General features: G+C 40.6%; 1 protein-coding gene across 1 annotated transcript in view; it reads left to right on the top strand.

The window, feature by feature from the left end:
* Positions 1-15,016, top strand: part of LOC141139619 (glutathione hydrolase-like YwrD proenzyme) — a 114,371-nt gene that overhangs the window by 87,441 nt on the left and 11,914 nt on the right. Inside the window, 2 exon segments of the mRNA XM_073625923.1 lie at positions 5,876-6,038; positions 14,913-14,954. Of these exon segments, the coding sequence (XP_073482024.1) occupies positions 5,876-6,038; positions 14,913-14,954 (205 nt within the window).

Here is a 15,016-nt window from a genome sequence, read left to right as displayed (position 1 = left end):
AAGGCTGCACTGGGGCAAAGCTGCACTGACAAGGCTGCACTGGGGCAAAGCTGCACTGACAAGGCTGCAGATGAACACTGATGAGGCTGCATTGATGGGCATTTAAATGTAAGTTTTTTTTCCTTAAACTTCCCTCCTAAAAGTTTTTTTCCTTAAAATTCCCTCCTAAACTTGGGGTGCGTGTTATACGCCGGCGCGTGTTATACGCCGATAAATACGGTATTTTACTAGCATGGGGTGTCAGCACTCAAGGCAAGACAAGTAATGTGCACCCCTAACCCACACACATTTAGCGCTCCCCGAGTCCCTTCCACTCATACAGTATTAAAACCCCTTATGGTACATTTTAGGATGTACCACTCTTTCTCTTTGTTCTCCTTTCTTTCCCTTTTAGATCTCTCTATCCTAATTTATTTTTTTTCCCCCCATCCCTCTCTCTAGCCGTCTTTCGTGTTCTCTTATTCTTTCTCTCCCTTTTTCTTTGTTCCTCCCCCTCTTTTCCTCTCCCTTCCATGTATTCTCTATTTTTATTCCTTCTTTTACTCCTTGGTGGGGGGAATGGGAAGAGTGGCAGTGCTGGCGGGAAGTTGGGATGAGTGGCAGCGTTGGTAGGAGTTGTGATCAGCCAACTTAGGTGCTCTTGATCAAGGTCATCTGCTGATCTGAGAACTGTAGTGGGGACTTTAATGGCAACTATAATCACAGGTAGTGTTACTCACGGTGTCTCCAGCTCTGTGGTGTCTCGTAGCAGTGACACCTATGCCGAAATCAGGAGATAGGGTCTCCTTCAGCCCCTCCCACATCACATTCCTCATCAGTCAGCTGACCTCTAGTCTCTGCCCCCAGCCATGCCATGAACTGAATGGGCGGCTATGAAAAGGCTCGGAGAATGGTCCGGGTGTCAGGAACAGCCTAGGATTTGGTGACCCCTGGCAAATCGACATTCGACCCCCAAGGGGGTCCCGACCCCCAGGTTGAGAACCACTGCTTTAAAGTATATGCATAACCAAAGATTTTTTTTTAAGGTTTTTTTTGTTTAGTAGGGAATATTTAGAGCCCCTGTCAAATTTTATCTATGTCCCTGCTAGGTAGAGCCACACAGTTCATTTGTCACCGAAACAAAGTAATGAGAAATACAACATTTTAGAAATTAGATCAGCCTCATGCACCCTGGACGGTAAAAAAATGCCAGTAGCTTTAGCTGTAGAATGCAGCTGTAAAAACGTGAGTTTTTTTTTTTTTTTTTTTGAGCTTTTTGCATTAGCGTTTCTAAAAGGTGTGGTTTTTTTTTTTTTTGTTTTGTTTTTTTTTTTTTTTTAGCTTTAAGGCAAAACTATGCTCCCACAAAAGCTTATGACTCAAAAATGCCCATAGATGCATAATAGCGTTTTTTTTTTTGTTTGTTTTTTTAGCGTTAGAGCGTTTTTACAGCTGAAAAACCCCTCTTCAAACCGCTTAGTTCTGGGGCGGGTTTTTCCAGCCAGAAAATGCTGATAAAAATCTATGGGGCTGATTTACTAAAGACAAATCCACTGTGCACTACAAGTGCACTTGGAAGTGCAGTCGCTGTCAAACTGAGGGGGACATGCAAAGAAAATAAAAACAGCATTTTACTTGCATATGATTGGATGATAGAAATCAGCAGAGCTTCACCTCATTTCAGCTTTTTCCCTCAGATCTACAGCGACTGCACTTCCAAGTGCACAGTATATTTGCCTTTAGTAAATCAACCCCCTATGTGTGCATGGACACATAGGATATCATGCAAAGGAGTTTAATGGCTGTAGAAAATTAAAATGCTTGAAGCCAAAAACAGCAGCTGTAAAAACATCCAGTGTGCACGAGGCCTGAATCTTCCAATAAAAACACCTGGTCTGGTGACAACCATCTAAGAGAAATTTCTCTTAATTTGCAGAGATCTGAGACAAGAGGTAACATCATCTCAATGTGAAACAGACAGCAAAAAAATCTGACTTGTAGTGCAATTTGAAACAAATTTGATGCAACTTGGATAAAGTTTGTATATTCTATGGGGCCAAAATCAAATCAACGTAGTACAGGAACTGTTTCCAAAGTGGAGTTGCATTGATGTGAACGGGCACCATTGAAAACAATGTGATTTCCATTGTCGTGTATTTCTGTGCAACGCAAGCTGCATCTTCAACTGTGAACATGTGATCAAAGTCTTAACCTTTTGTTACTCTATCCTAAACTAAAAAAGGTTTGGGCTACACATATACTTTTATGAAGAATGCAGCTGCTGGAAACAAAAGAAAAAAAAGGTCAGAGAGGTCATATTCTATTTGCTAAACATTTACAAAACGTTGTCGCCAAATATTGCACAAATAATTATGTAATATATTAAAAGATAATTTAGGGTATGTCCCTGAGTTTAGATAAGATCTATTGGATTCATAAAAAAAAAGCTTCTTCTATTCCAGGAGATGGGAACCCCCTTAAAATCCATACCTGACCTTTACACTATCCCTGCTGTTTATTTATACTCGCCTGTCAGTGAAATCCCCGACTGACATCTGAATGTGCATGGCGGGAATGAATACACTCTTTATGAATCCCACTGTGTGTTTATTGGGATGTAATTCTAATGGAATGGTATCACAACACACATGGTACCCCACGCTAACACACTTTACTGCAAAGCAATGCTCAGGTGTGGGGTCAGCCTAAAATACAAGTATGATGAGTATGCATTAGTATGTTGTTTCTTTCTTCTGTTGTATTATTTGCTCGTTCTCTTTCCCTTTTCTGAAAAAACAGAACAGTGGTACATTAGACCATCTGTACACAAGGTACTGATCAAAGATACAACAGGTTTGTCTGCATCTATTCTTGTCCGTTTCACAGCTTCAATCTTTATTTATTATAGTTTCCAGATATAATTATTACTATGTTAGAGATAACATTATTAATGGTTAAACAGGCTGATGTCAGGGACACATGCTACCTGCTAAGTTGCATTCATCTAGCTGATCCCTCTGCAGTCTCCCCCACCACCTTGTGAGTGACATGAGAAAACATAACACAGTTCAGATTAATGGGACAAGAGGCACACACACATACTTAGTATTATAACGTTAATGTGGACAATAGTGTTCCCTATAAAATTTTGAAATGAGTGAATTAGCAAATCCCCATTTTTCTGGGGGACAGATTCTTTTAACCCATTCATTTTGCCACACTTGTAAAATATACAGTACATGTAAATCAAATTAGTCCTGATAGTTGTGCTTACCCATATACTGTTAGCCAGAATGTCATCTGACCTAGAATTGCACTTTAAGGAAAAGCTGTGAAAAAAGAAATATGGAGAATGCCATTGCGGTTTTGTTTTTTTAGGCTGGATTCACGCTTGAGAACACAGGGGCTCACAGCAGGGGTCCGGTGCGTCTCCATTCACCGTTTTCAAGTCTGATTTCAGCCCGAATTTTGGGCTGAATTCGGACCTGAAATAGACCAAAAGACGCACAGGGCTCCTGTACAATTCGCATTGGAGCCGCTGCAGAGATGTGTGATCCAACTCAATAGAGAGCCGGTCAAAATCTTCTGCTATGCGAATTGGATGCAGGGAAACCCACATCCAATTCACACTGTGAACCCAGCCTTAAAGATGTACAGTGCTGTGAAAAAAGTATTGGCCTCCTTCCTGATTTTTTTCACATATTTTAACACTTTCAATTATTCAGATCATCAAACTCATTTTAATATTACACAAAGATAACCCGAGTAAATATAAAATGCAGTTTTTAAATGATTTAATTTATCAAGCGAAATAAGCTGTACAAACCTGCCTGGCTTTATGTGAGAAAGTAATTGCCCCTAAACCGATTAACTGGTTGTGCCACCCTTGGCGGCAACAACTGCAATCAAGCATTTGTGATAACTCGCAATGAGTCTTTTACATCGCCGTGGAGGAATTATGGCCCACTCTTTGCAGAATTTTTATAATTCAGTCACATTAGAAGGTTTTCCAGCATGAATGGCCTGTTTAGGGTCATGCCACAGAATCTCAATCTGATTTAGGCTTGGTTTCCACTAGTGTGACTTGTCATGCAACTTGGGACTGCAAAGTCGCATGACAAGTTGTACCCTATGGTTTCCAATGGGTACAGTTCATATCTGTGTGACTTCAAGTCGCAGCGACTTCAAAGTAGTTGATGCAGTACTTTGGTCCCATTTTGATGCGACTTGAGGTCCATAGACCTCAAGAATACACAGTCATTGTTTCAAGTTACATCAAAATTGTGGCAAAAATCACACCACTTTCAGGTCGCAATATTAGAAACCTAGCCTTAAGTCCGGACTTTAATTGGGCCATGCCAAAACCTTAATTTTTTTTTTTTTTTTTTTCTTTTACGCCAGATGTAACGGCACACATACCTTCCAAAAAGTTCAACTTTTGTCATCAGTTCACAGTGCCCAGAAGTCTTGGGAATAATCAAGATGGTTTTTGGCAAATGTGAGACAAGCCTTTTGTTTTACTTTTGGTCAGCAGTGGCTTTCGCCTTGGAAATCTCCCATGGAAGCCATTTTTGCCCAGTCTTTCTTATTGTTGAATCGTGAACACTGATCTTACTTGAGGCATATGAGGCCTGCAGTTCTTTTAGATGCTGTTCTGGATGAGTCGTCATTGTGCTCTTAGAGTAATTTTTGTAGGCCGGCCACTTCTTGTAAGGTTCACCACTGTTCCAGGTTTTTTCCATTTGTGAATAATGGCTCTCACCATGGTTTCCTGAAGTCCCAAAGCCTTAGAAATGGCTTTGTAACCCTTTCTGGACTGATGCATGTCAATTACTCTTTTCAAATTTCTTTAGATCACAGCATGATGTGTTGCTTTTTAAAATATATCTTTTAGTGTACCTCAGCTTCTATTTGAGTGATTTCTTAATTCAACAGGTCTGGCAGTAATCAGGCCTGGGTGTGGCGAGCAAAATTTAACTCGGCTTTCCCAAAAAATATGGTTAATCGCAGTTCATTCATGATTTAGCAAGGAGGACTGGGGGGATTACTTTTTCACAGAGCCAGGCAGGTTTGGACAGCTTTTTCCCTTTTAATATCAGAATTTTAAAAACTGCAGTTTGTATTTTACTTGGGTTATCTTTGTGTAATATTACAATTTATTTGATCAGAATCATTTAAGTGTCAGAAATATGCTAACAAAATAAAAAAAATCAGGAAGGGGGCAAACCCTTTATCACAGGACTGTATGCTTGAGGCTGTCATCCTTTTCCTGGATTCACTTCCTAGGACGCTATTGTGCGCTGTTGTATTCTGACAGCCAAACTCTGAATGCACTTATCGAATGAAACTTTACCATCCGTTCTGTTCAGGAGGAGTCACTCATTAGTCCCTGCTGAATCGGCAATTTTCAATCCTTCTATGACCAGCTTAAAAACTAACCATGGCAGTTTCCATAGTTCTAATGTCACTTTTTCACATAACACTTCTTATTTATTGCATTTATTTATTGAGGCAAAGTTCTGTATATTGACATATGTATTCATACAGAATTGTAATGTTACTGAAAGGGCCAACAGCTGCAACAGAGGCAGGAGTGCTGACCAGGTAAGAATCATGGGTTCAGACTTGGGGTCCCCTTTACAAGTAGACATGGTGATAATGTCTGTCTAATAAAACTATGAAAGTTAAACGTGTGCATCCAGTCCCAAACAGCGTATGCGTATATATATATATATATATATATATATATATATATATATATATATATATATATATATATATATATATATATATATATATATATATATATATATATATATATATATAAAATTATTCCCATGCATTGACAATTATATTATTTTATGCCGTCTCACATTGTACACTTTCTTTCATTCAGGGCATCAGAAACAAATAACTACGGGAACCCATTTACTACAGGAAGTGACACAGTATACTTTACAGTAGTGGATGCGCATGGCAATGCATGCTCGTTTATCAACAGTAATTACCAGGATTTTGGTACAGGACTTGTTCCAGAAGGCTGTGGGTTTACTCTGCAGGTAAGCAGCATTGTCAACACACTACGTTTTGACATATTGGGCTTGATTTACTTCTAGTAAACCCTGGCTTAGGCTGTGTTCCTACCTACATTTAGACTTTCTTTACATGGCGAGTATATAACCAAGGGGGTCATGAATGCATTCCCAATTGACATCAAAAGGACTGCCTGCACATTGATGCATGGAACACCCTTGCATCCCAGTGTCAGTAAATACGTCCTTCCACGGATGTACAGTTATGTATGCCCCATGTGAACAAGGCTGTGTTTTGCAGCAGCCTGGGCTTTGTTTATATTTCCTGTGCTCGCTGGGTTTCTGAGCTTAAAGTGGAGCTCCAGCACCCCCCCTCCAAAAATTTAAAGTCAGCAGCTACAAATACTGTAGCTGCTAACTTTTAATATTTTATTATTTTTAATATTAGGATACTTACCTGTCCAGGGATCCTGCAATGTTGGCACTCCAGCTGATTTTTCAATCCACTCTGGGTTATTGCCGCTGCCATTCCTTCTAAGGGAAACTGGCAGTGAAGCCTTGCGGCATCACAGGTGGTTCCCTATTGCGCATGTGCGTAACGCGCTGCAATTTCTGAATGGCCTGGTGGTGGGAGGAGGAGGAGGGGGGGCAAACTTCCTGGTGATCTCGCCACGGCAAGGTCTCCCAGAAGTGGGGACCACTACCTGTCAAACAGGTAACCACTCCCCCCAAAAAGGTGCCAAATGTGGCAGCAGAAGGGGAGAGGAAGCAAACAAGTAGAGCTTCCCCTTTTGGGTGGAGCTCCGCTTGAAGATATTGATTATTTCTGACAGCTATTTTTAAGTGGTCTCCAGTAAATACCATGAGAAGTAACAATGTATGAGTTGGAATATGTATCTTACAATAAAACAATAAATCAGTGTTTGGCGCCTACTCCAAAATGAGACAAACATAACAAACCGTAGCTGCCCCTTTAAGAAGGATAACGCCGCTTAAAACATATACATAGTAAAGATAAGGTGCTTGGTTCTAAATGATAGAAGTGACATTACAGTAATGAGATATATATATTTATTTTAAATAGTCCAGTGTGATAAATTCCAAACACCAAAGTCAATCTTCCAATGCAATTTTCAATAATCCTTCACCGCTTGTGCTCAAAATATGGATGTGCACTCACCAGAGATGTTTGACCTCTTTTTACAGGTTGTTCAAAAAGCGCTTTTTTTTGTTTTCAAAAGCCAAGATTCCTCCTGGGGTGTATTGCATGGATTCCTCCAATTTTGTTAATGCTCATATGTATGATGACCAAATGGTAGATTATAACACTTTGTATTCAAACAATACAAAAATGCCAAAATTATTACTTTGCATTGCTCTGTCTACCAGGGAGCGGGATCTATTGGTAAGGTTTGCTCATTGTGCTCAGGTGCAGCTCAGCTTTGTCTGAATGTCCCACACTGGTCCAATAGGGAGGCATATTGGACAGTGGGAGGGGACCTGGTAAGTGAGGGCACATGTGGTGTTACAGCCCTGGTTATTGACAGAGGAAAGTGCCCCAATGCATGCTGGGATACTGTATAAATGCCAAGGGCACATGTGCTCGGGGCCTTTCAGCTGAAGAGCAGGGTCCCGGAGGCAGAGGGTGGCTGCCCCTCTGTAGAAGTTGTTGTTATGCGGCCTTGGGTAGTTAACCTAAGGGCCTGAAGTCAGAGAGGAGCTGAACCCAGAGGTCCTGCAGAGCTGACTGGAAGGGGGGCACCTGTAAGGAACTGATTCTGCCTACAGTGAGTACAGATCTGTGTCTTTGAGCCTTTCTTGTGAGGGCCACCCTTTCACCTAGAAGAGTCAGTGGACGGGTGTCAGTCAAGGGGATGCTAGAGAGTGTCCTGAAGGTAAAGTAGTTGCATCAAGTCTGCTGCTAGAAAGAGCAAGAGGACTTTATTCTTCCATACATGTGGCAGTATGGTAATAGCAGTGTGTCTGCTTCCATAAATCTTCTAGTGAGGCCAAGTGAGCGTTTTCCTTATCTACTGTGAAGTTGGAAAAAGTTGGAGTATCCTACTATTCCCTTCCCCCATCCAAGTTCCACAATAAATATCAAAACCACAAATAATCTGGATTTTTGAGTAACAAGCAAGCGAGAGTAAGGGAGAATAAGTGAAAACCCCCAGCAACTGGCTGCAGGTAATCAGAGGGAGGCCTAAGAAGTCAACACACAGCAAGCCTTACATGGGCAGTGCTGCAAAGGCATCAAGGGTCTGCCTTTTTTTATCAGAATCCTGGATTCCCGGATGGACATTATGATCATTCAGATACTGCTGCCAAACGTTCTGGTGATGAATGAACAAAGACACACTGCTTTGCTTTAGCTGCCCACCACCATGTAAGAAAAAAGGAAAATACAGGAGGTTCATAATACAGGAATTAATGGCATTAACATCTTTATAATCATGTATAATTAAAAAATTGAGAGGATTGAATAAAGTGTAGTTAAACCCTAGCAATTAACTCATCTTATTAAATGTACCATAAAAATAATTGCGTTCATGCATAGGTGTGCGCAGCCTATTGTATTAGGGTTGGCACCTCAAAGCTCCAACACATATGCCTTTGTGACATATTAACCGGCCTCTTCCCCACTCGTCATCCTAAAACAATGGGGGAGAGCAGGTGAGCACACAGGGGGAGCTGGGCAGCAGAAAGAAAAGGAACTGGGACAAGAGGGGTGGCATACATTGGTACCAATCCCCTGTATTTTCCTCCCATGGCAGCTGAATATCGGCGAGAGGAAGAGGAGGAGAAGCCTACTTTCAGCTGCTGCAGAAGAAAATACAGATCGGTCCATTAATTTCCACTTCAGCTGCCTACCATGTCCAGGTTCTGGGGGTTGGCAAGTAAGGATCGCGGCTTACCTGTCACCTGCCCACAATTGATGGGTTGCCAACTCCAGGATTAGGGTGTGCCCAGGCACACCTGGCACACCCCTTGCGCACGCCTATGCGTTCATGTCTGTTCAATAAGTGCAAAAAATATCTGTTGATCCTACCAGAGATTTTGTTAGCCAATAACTTCCTGTGCTACACTGTTATCAGTTAGCATTTTTCTCAGCTCCTTCTATGGACTTTAGAACATCCGTTCTCTGTTATGGAGATACTTACTGTCCCAGAATGACAAACTTGATGCCCCGTAGATATATTAGGGCACTTTCACACACAACGCTCCAGTGTGAAAACCCTCAGGCTTTCACACTGTAGTAACAGGAGAGGCGCTTTACAGGCGCTATAGAGCCTCAGTGTGAATATATTACATTATTATTCTTGGGTTTAAATACAGTTTAAGCCTACATTGTTGTCATTGTGAAGCATAGGAGTAGTGATACTTGTATTGTATTGTGTGACATTTCCCTAGCAGATCATGATGACTGGTGATTGAGCCTGTAGTCTTGTGACTATACTGTGTTTTACAGGCAATTTTACAGGATACTTTTGGTGACAACTGGCCAAGAGGTTTATTACAAGCCAAAATCATTTTAGATACTGTATATAATACAATGAAAGATTACACATGTGTAACAGTATGGTGATGAGGCTTTTATTGCAGTTAATTTACATTGCCCCATAATTAGACAGAGGCAAACCTTTATTTCTTTCAGGAGTGATGAGAAATCTTCCTAAATCATAAATGTTATTCTTAGCAGCATATTCTGCTGAAGACTTACTTCCACGGTAACCTTCAGTGTTATGCCTGTGAACGGGTCTCTGGTGCCATCATTACCTGAATACACCTATTTATCCTGCTACATCTGAATCTATGATATCATGGTACACTGTGTGAGACAAAAGAGTTTGATCCAGGTCAGGTGATTATCTCATGCCCATTGGGTACAATACCGCTAGCCAGACTGATGTCTTATTGAAAATAAGATATTTGCCCCTCTTTATTCATACAATTTCAGTCATGGAAGATGTTCCCTACAGTTTAACCAACTGGTGAATGTATTGCACTTGCAGTGAAAGTGTGTCTTCTTTGAAAGTTTTTTCAACATGTTAATTTGTCTGGCCAGTTCCAGCAGTAAATCTTCATTTATAACCTTTTAGTAAATCCTATTGATAACTCCACTTTCGTGGGGAAAAAAAATGGCAAATAAAGAAAAAAGTAATCTAGCGTATACAATTGCGACACAAGTCATATTTTGATTGAATGTTACTAAAAAATTACCTTTCCCTTTCAATCTGCAGCTCTGTAATTTTTCTATAAAGTGCAATATGGCTACCCGGAGGTGTTCTGTACATAGAAAGTGTAAAGAACATCTCCCAGATATGTCATTTCCTGCTTGTGTGATTGGCTCACTGATTTCACTGATGATCAGCTGGTTGATCATTATGAAATCACTCAGCACAGAAGAACAAACAGGGATTTCTTCAGATAGCAAAAGGTGGGAATCTGTAACAAAGTTTGTTAAAATCCTTGTAATGCACATAGATTACCCAGGGGGAAATGCTTTTTTTTCCAACAAAAGTGGAGTTACGCTTTAACCTTTAGTGAAACTTAACCCAAACCTTCCTGATCATAGCAACAATTTGCAAGCAATGCTTGGTCTTTTTCACTGAAAGACTGAGATGTGTATGGCTATGCATAAAATACCCATAGATATGTGATGGTCTTGCATTCTGGCTGATTGTTATATCTATATTTGGTCATAGATGGACAGGTATTAACCATAGAATAGCAGAGGGAGATATCTTTCTATTCTTACATGACTCAAACAATCACGAAGAACTGCCTTGAGCTGAAAGTTGTGCAGATGGAGTGTTTCAGTTCCATCCCACTTCTACATAGCAGCTAGATCATGAGTGCTCAACCTGTGGCCCTCTAGCTGTAATGCATTGCAAGGCTGACAGTTGCAAGCATGACTTTCAAGGGCAGAAGCATGATGGGACTTGTAGTTCTGCAACAGCTGAAGGGCCACAGGTTTACCACCCATGAGCTAGATAATCTCCCTGTGTGATAACTTGCCACTTTGACTATCCTAGATGTTTGGTATCACAAGATGAAATTCAGAAACTCCCAATTACCTGCAAGGGGATATAAATATACAAAGTTGGGATCATCACCTGCTTTAATCAAGATGTCAGCCTATATTTACCATCAGTTGCCACCCATCAACGTGACCCATCACTTTGGATAACTTTGGACAGCCATTTTTTTTTCCCTAGAGATAAGAACAGAGATACAGTCTTGTGTATGTTTATGCAGGTGTGGCTCAGGCTCACTGCCCGCAAGAAAAGAAAACACATACGAAAGAATGGTTGATGCAGCAAAGTGTATGAACATAGTAATGTGGAGAAAGAACAGCAAACTCTGCAGACACCGCCACAACAGACTGAAACACTTACAATGAACCAGACAGATCGTACAATGCATAAAAAGGGAAAAAAAAGACATTTCCAAGCTCAAACTTGGACAGTACAATGCACGCAGAAGACCGCATTTGGCAGGGAAGACGGCTAGAAGGCAGCCTGAGGACCAGGCCTAACACAAGAAGACTACTGATGGAACATGGCGGCAGTGCCTGCTCTGTCCCTCCGCCTCGGAAACCAGACCCTATGCTACTCTGACTGTCCCTAGCCTAGGGATCTGTCTCTATGCTGAATGCATGCCAACATGAAGGGGACAGTGCAACCAGAGCAGCAGTGTCCAATTGGACAGCTGCTTCCCTGAAGAGACCTACAGAAGCCTCGGGGGGACCTGGTTCCCCCTTGTCCTCCGTCCTGTCTGCATGGTGACCTCTGGATAGTGCCTCCCTTGCAGGGAGGCTGCATTGTACCTGCCTATATGTACAGTGCCTTGAAAAATTATTCATACCCCCTTTTAAATTTTCCACATTTTGTCATGTTACAACCAAAAACGTAAATGTATTTTCTTGGGATTTTATGTGATAGACCAACACAAAATGGCACATAATTGTGAAGTGGAAGGAAAATTACTTTTTCAAGGCACTGTATGTCTATGAAATGAAAGATCTTTAGGCTTAATTGCCCTCCAACAGTCAGGTTATGGGCAGCTGTACACTTTCCATTGTTACACTCATGCCTGGTATTTACATTGTCACATATTTCATGTGCTGACCTCTAGTTTTCCTTTGCTGTCCTAAGGGTATATTGACCTATGCTGCATAGCTAAATATACATGATAACATAGAAATCAGGGAGTGGCATCATATGATTTAGCTGTTTCTTAATGAATTGCCAAACCTTTCAAAAATGATACAAGCACTTTTCTTACTTCTACATTGTTATACAATGTTTGAACAATACTGGAGTGATTTCCAATAATCAAGTATGAAAGGATCAGTAATTAAAACTAAAAATTAGTATGGAAAGGAATGTAACTTTCAGAGGCTGATGAAGAAAATAGGATTTTTATAAATAGACCATGCTATTTATTATGGGTACATTAAAGCAAAACTTATGCTCTATCTAGAAATAAAAAACTTCTATAGATTTTGAGGAACTAGATTAAATACTCCTACCTTATTCTGTTTAGACATACACTTACATTGTACAACATTTTCCATTAGACTAGTATACATTTTCAGAGCAAAGGGATCTACAGGGAGAAAATGGTGTAAATTTACTTTAAAGAAGCTCCACCTGTATCCCCACAGTGGATGATGGGGTTTCTGGAGGGGACTGGGGTACCCTGCAGCAGATGGAAGGGGGGTTGGGATGGGTTACTATTCCCTTTCATGTTAAAGTGACGGTGTCTTTACAAAGGGCACCCCAATCCATTTATTCTCACTTTTTAGTTCCCCCCCCACCATTCCTTCCTCTGTTGCAGCCTATGTGTACAATACTAGGGGTAAGGCAGTAATGTCACTCTGTCATGTGACAGGGCTTGGGCCTAGTGATATGGTGCTAGACCTGAACACTGTCACATCAAAGAGGGTTGCATGCTTCCCATACCTAAAAACAGTCATTGTCGCCCACTGCGATGGCAGATGTACCGATGTGGAACCTAACAAGCAGAGTATCAGTTGGGGGGGCATTTGCACAGACAGACAGTCCTCCTAAATGAACAAATTGACAATGTCCCTTTAAGGCTCTTCGTAACATGGACTTTTACATGTTTTCCAGTTTATCCTTTGCTCTTATGTTGTAAGATGCTGGTTGTTTACAATTCAAAATTGCTCAAACAAAAAAAAATCAAACTCCTAAGTGCATTAAATGACTTGCATTAAAATTGGCTACATTTATTATGTAAAATCCTCAACTAATGATTTAAAAAAAAAAAAAAAAAAAAAAAAAAAAACAGAACAAAGAAATAATGGGAACCTATTTTTAATTCATGTTCAGCATTTAACTTTACTGTGTGCCTGGAACTCCGATTTAGCGAAATTTTCCAAGAGACTTATTTCAACTTTGCAGTTCATACTCGTCCCTACTTATCTTCACATCATTGTAGCATTTTATAAAGTCTTTTTCCTTATTAATTTTATCTGAATCATTCATCCTATTATATTTAATAAACCCCACTACATTGGTATCAACCATTAAAACGCATACAAAAAGTATAACCCCATACTCTTCCCACTCCTCTCGCTCCCCCCCCCCCGAGGCACACCCCCCTCCCACACTCGTCTTGCCCATCTCCTCCTCACCCTTACTCCTACCGGTTCTAATCTTCACTTTTCTCCTCTTTTTGAATGCTGTCGGACTGTCTGGCTACTTTGGGGCCTCATCTAATTTTTATTTTATGTACCCATCACCTCGGCACACCTCGTTGAGCGCTTTGCCCATTCCCTCCATTTCTCTTCATACTCTTCCATTCCCGTCCCCTCACTGAACCTTAAGTATTCTGGGCTTTGAATTCCATTTATTTTATTAAACCAGTTCCGCGACGTGGGTCTCCCTTTTTCTTGCCAGTATCTAGGTAAAAGGCTTTTAGCCGCATTCAACAACTGTGGTATTAACGTTCTCAGATATTCCTTAGTAGGCATTCTAATCCCGTGGAATAAAAACCCCCACGGGTCGTCTGGAACTTCAATGTTAGTTATCTTACTGGTAATTTGCCTGATTCTCCCCCCAGTATTTTTAAATTTCTGGCCACCATATATGCGCCATCGTCCCAATCTCTTTACACCCCCGCCAACAAAATTGCGATGTTTCACTCTGATATTTGTGTGCTCTATCAGGAGTAATACACCATCTTGCCAAACACTTGTAGTTTAACTCTAGCATCTTACAATTAACCGACGTGACATTAACCCTCCTCAGTATTTTCCAAATCTTTGGCTCTTTAAGCTGTGTATCCAATTCCTTCTTCCACTTCTTGATAAATGGTGGTATCTCCGACCCCTTCATTTCTATTAGCACTCTATAGATCTTAGAGATCCCCCTCCTCCCTGTTTTATCCACATAAATTTTCTCCAAGGGCCGTGAAGAAAATGCCTTGCAAAAGCTGACTTGACTGTTCTAAATGGCACAGTATCCTAGATCATAAGACAAATTTGCATATCTTTTGCAAGATAAAACATTTCTTTGTATATGTATTTCAACAGGTGTTTTTTTTTTGTTTTTTTTTTGTTTTTTTTAGCCAGTTGCCAAATGTATACCTTACATCCAACTTCAATTTGGCTTTATTTGTAAAAGTCTTCAATACAGGCCTCAGCAGACAGAACATGTATAAATGGGCACTTAATTTCTGCATGATGCTAGAGTCATTCCTTGGCAGGGTACTTGCTTTAGATTAGCCAAGAATGGGATCATGGATAATAAAATGCTTGTATGTAAAACCTAAGAGCTACAGTACAGTAAAATGCTATTAAAAGAAAAGATGGTTAGAAAAAATAAGAACAAAGCCTAATTCTAAAATGGTTTTTAACTTTTTATATTTTAGAACCGAGGGAAAAATTTCTCCCTTTCTCCTGGACATCCAAATTGCCTTTCACCTGGAAAACGTCCCTTCCATACAATTATACCAGCACTAGCCACCACTGCAGA

The sequence above is a fragment of the Aquarana catesbeiana genome, linkage group LG04, assembly GCF_042186555.1.
Source record: "Aquarana catesbeiana isolate 2022-GZ linkage group LG04, ASM4218655v1, whole genome shotgun sequence".
In the NCBI taxonomy this organism is placed as follows: domain Eukaryota; kingdom Metazoa; phylum Chordata; class Amphibia; order Anura; family Ranidae; genus Aquarana; species Aquarana catesbeiana.
Note: the sequence above shows the minus strand (reverse complement) of the source record. Positions and strands in the feature narration are given on the sequence as shown.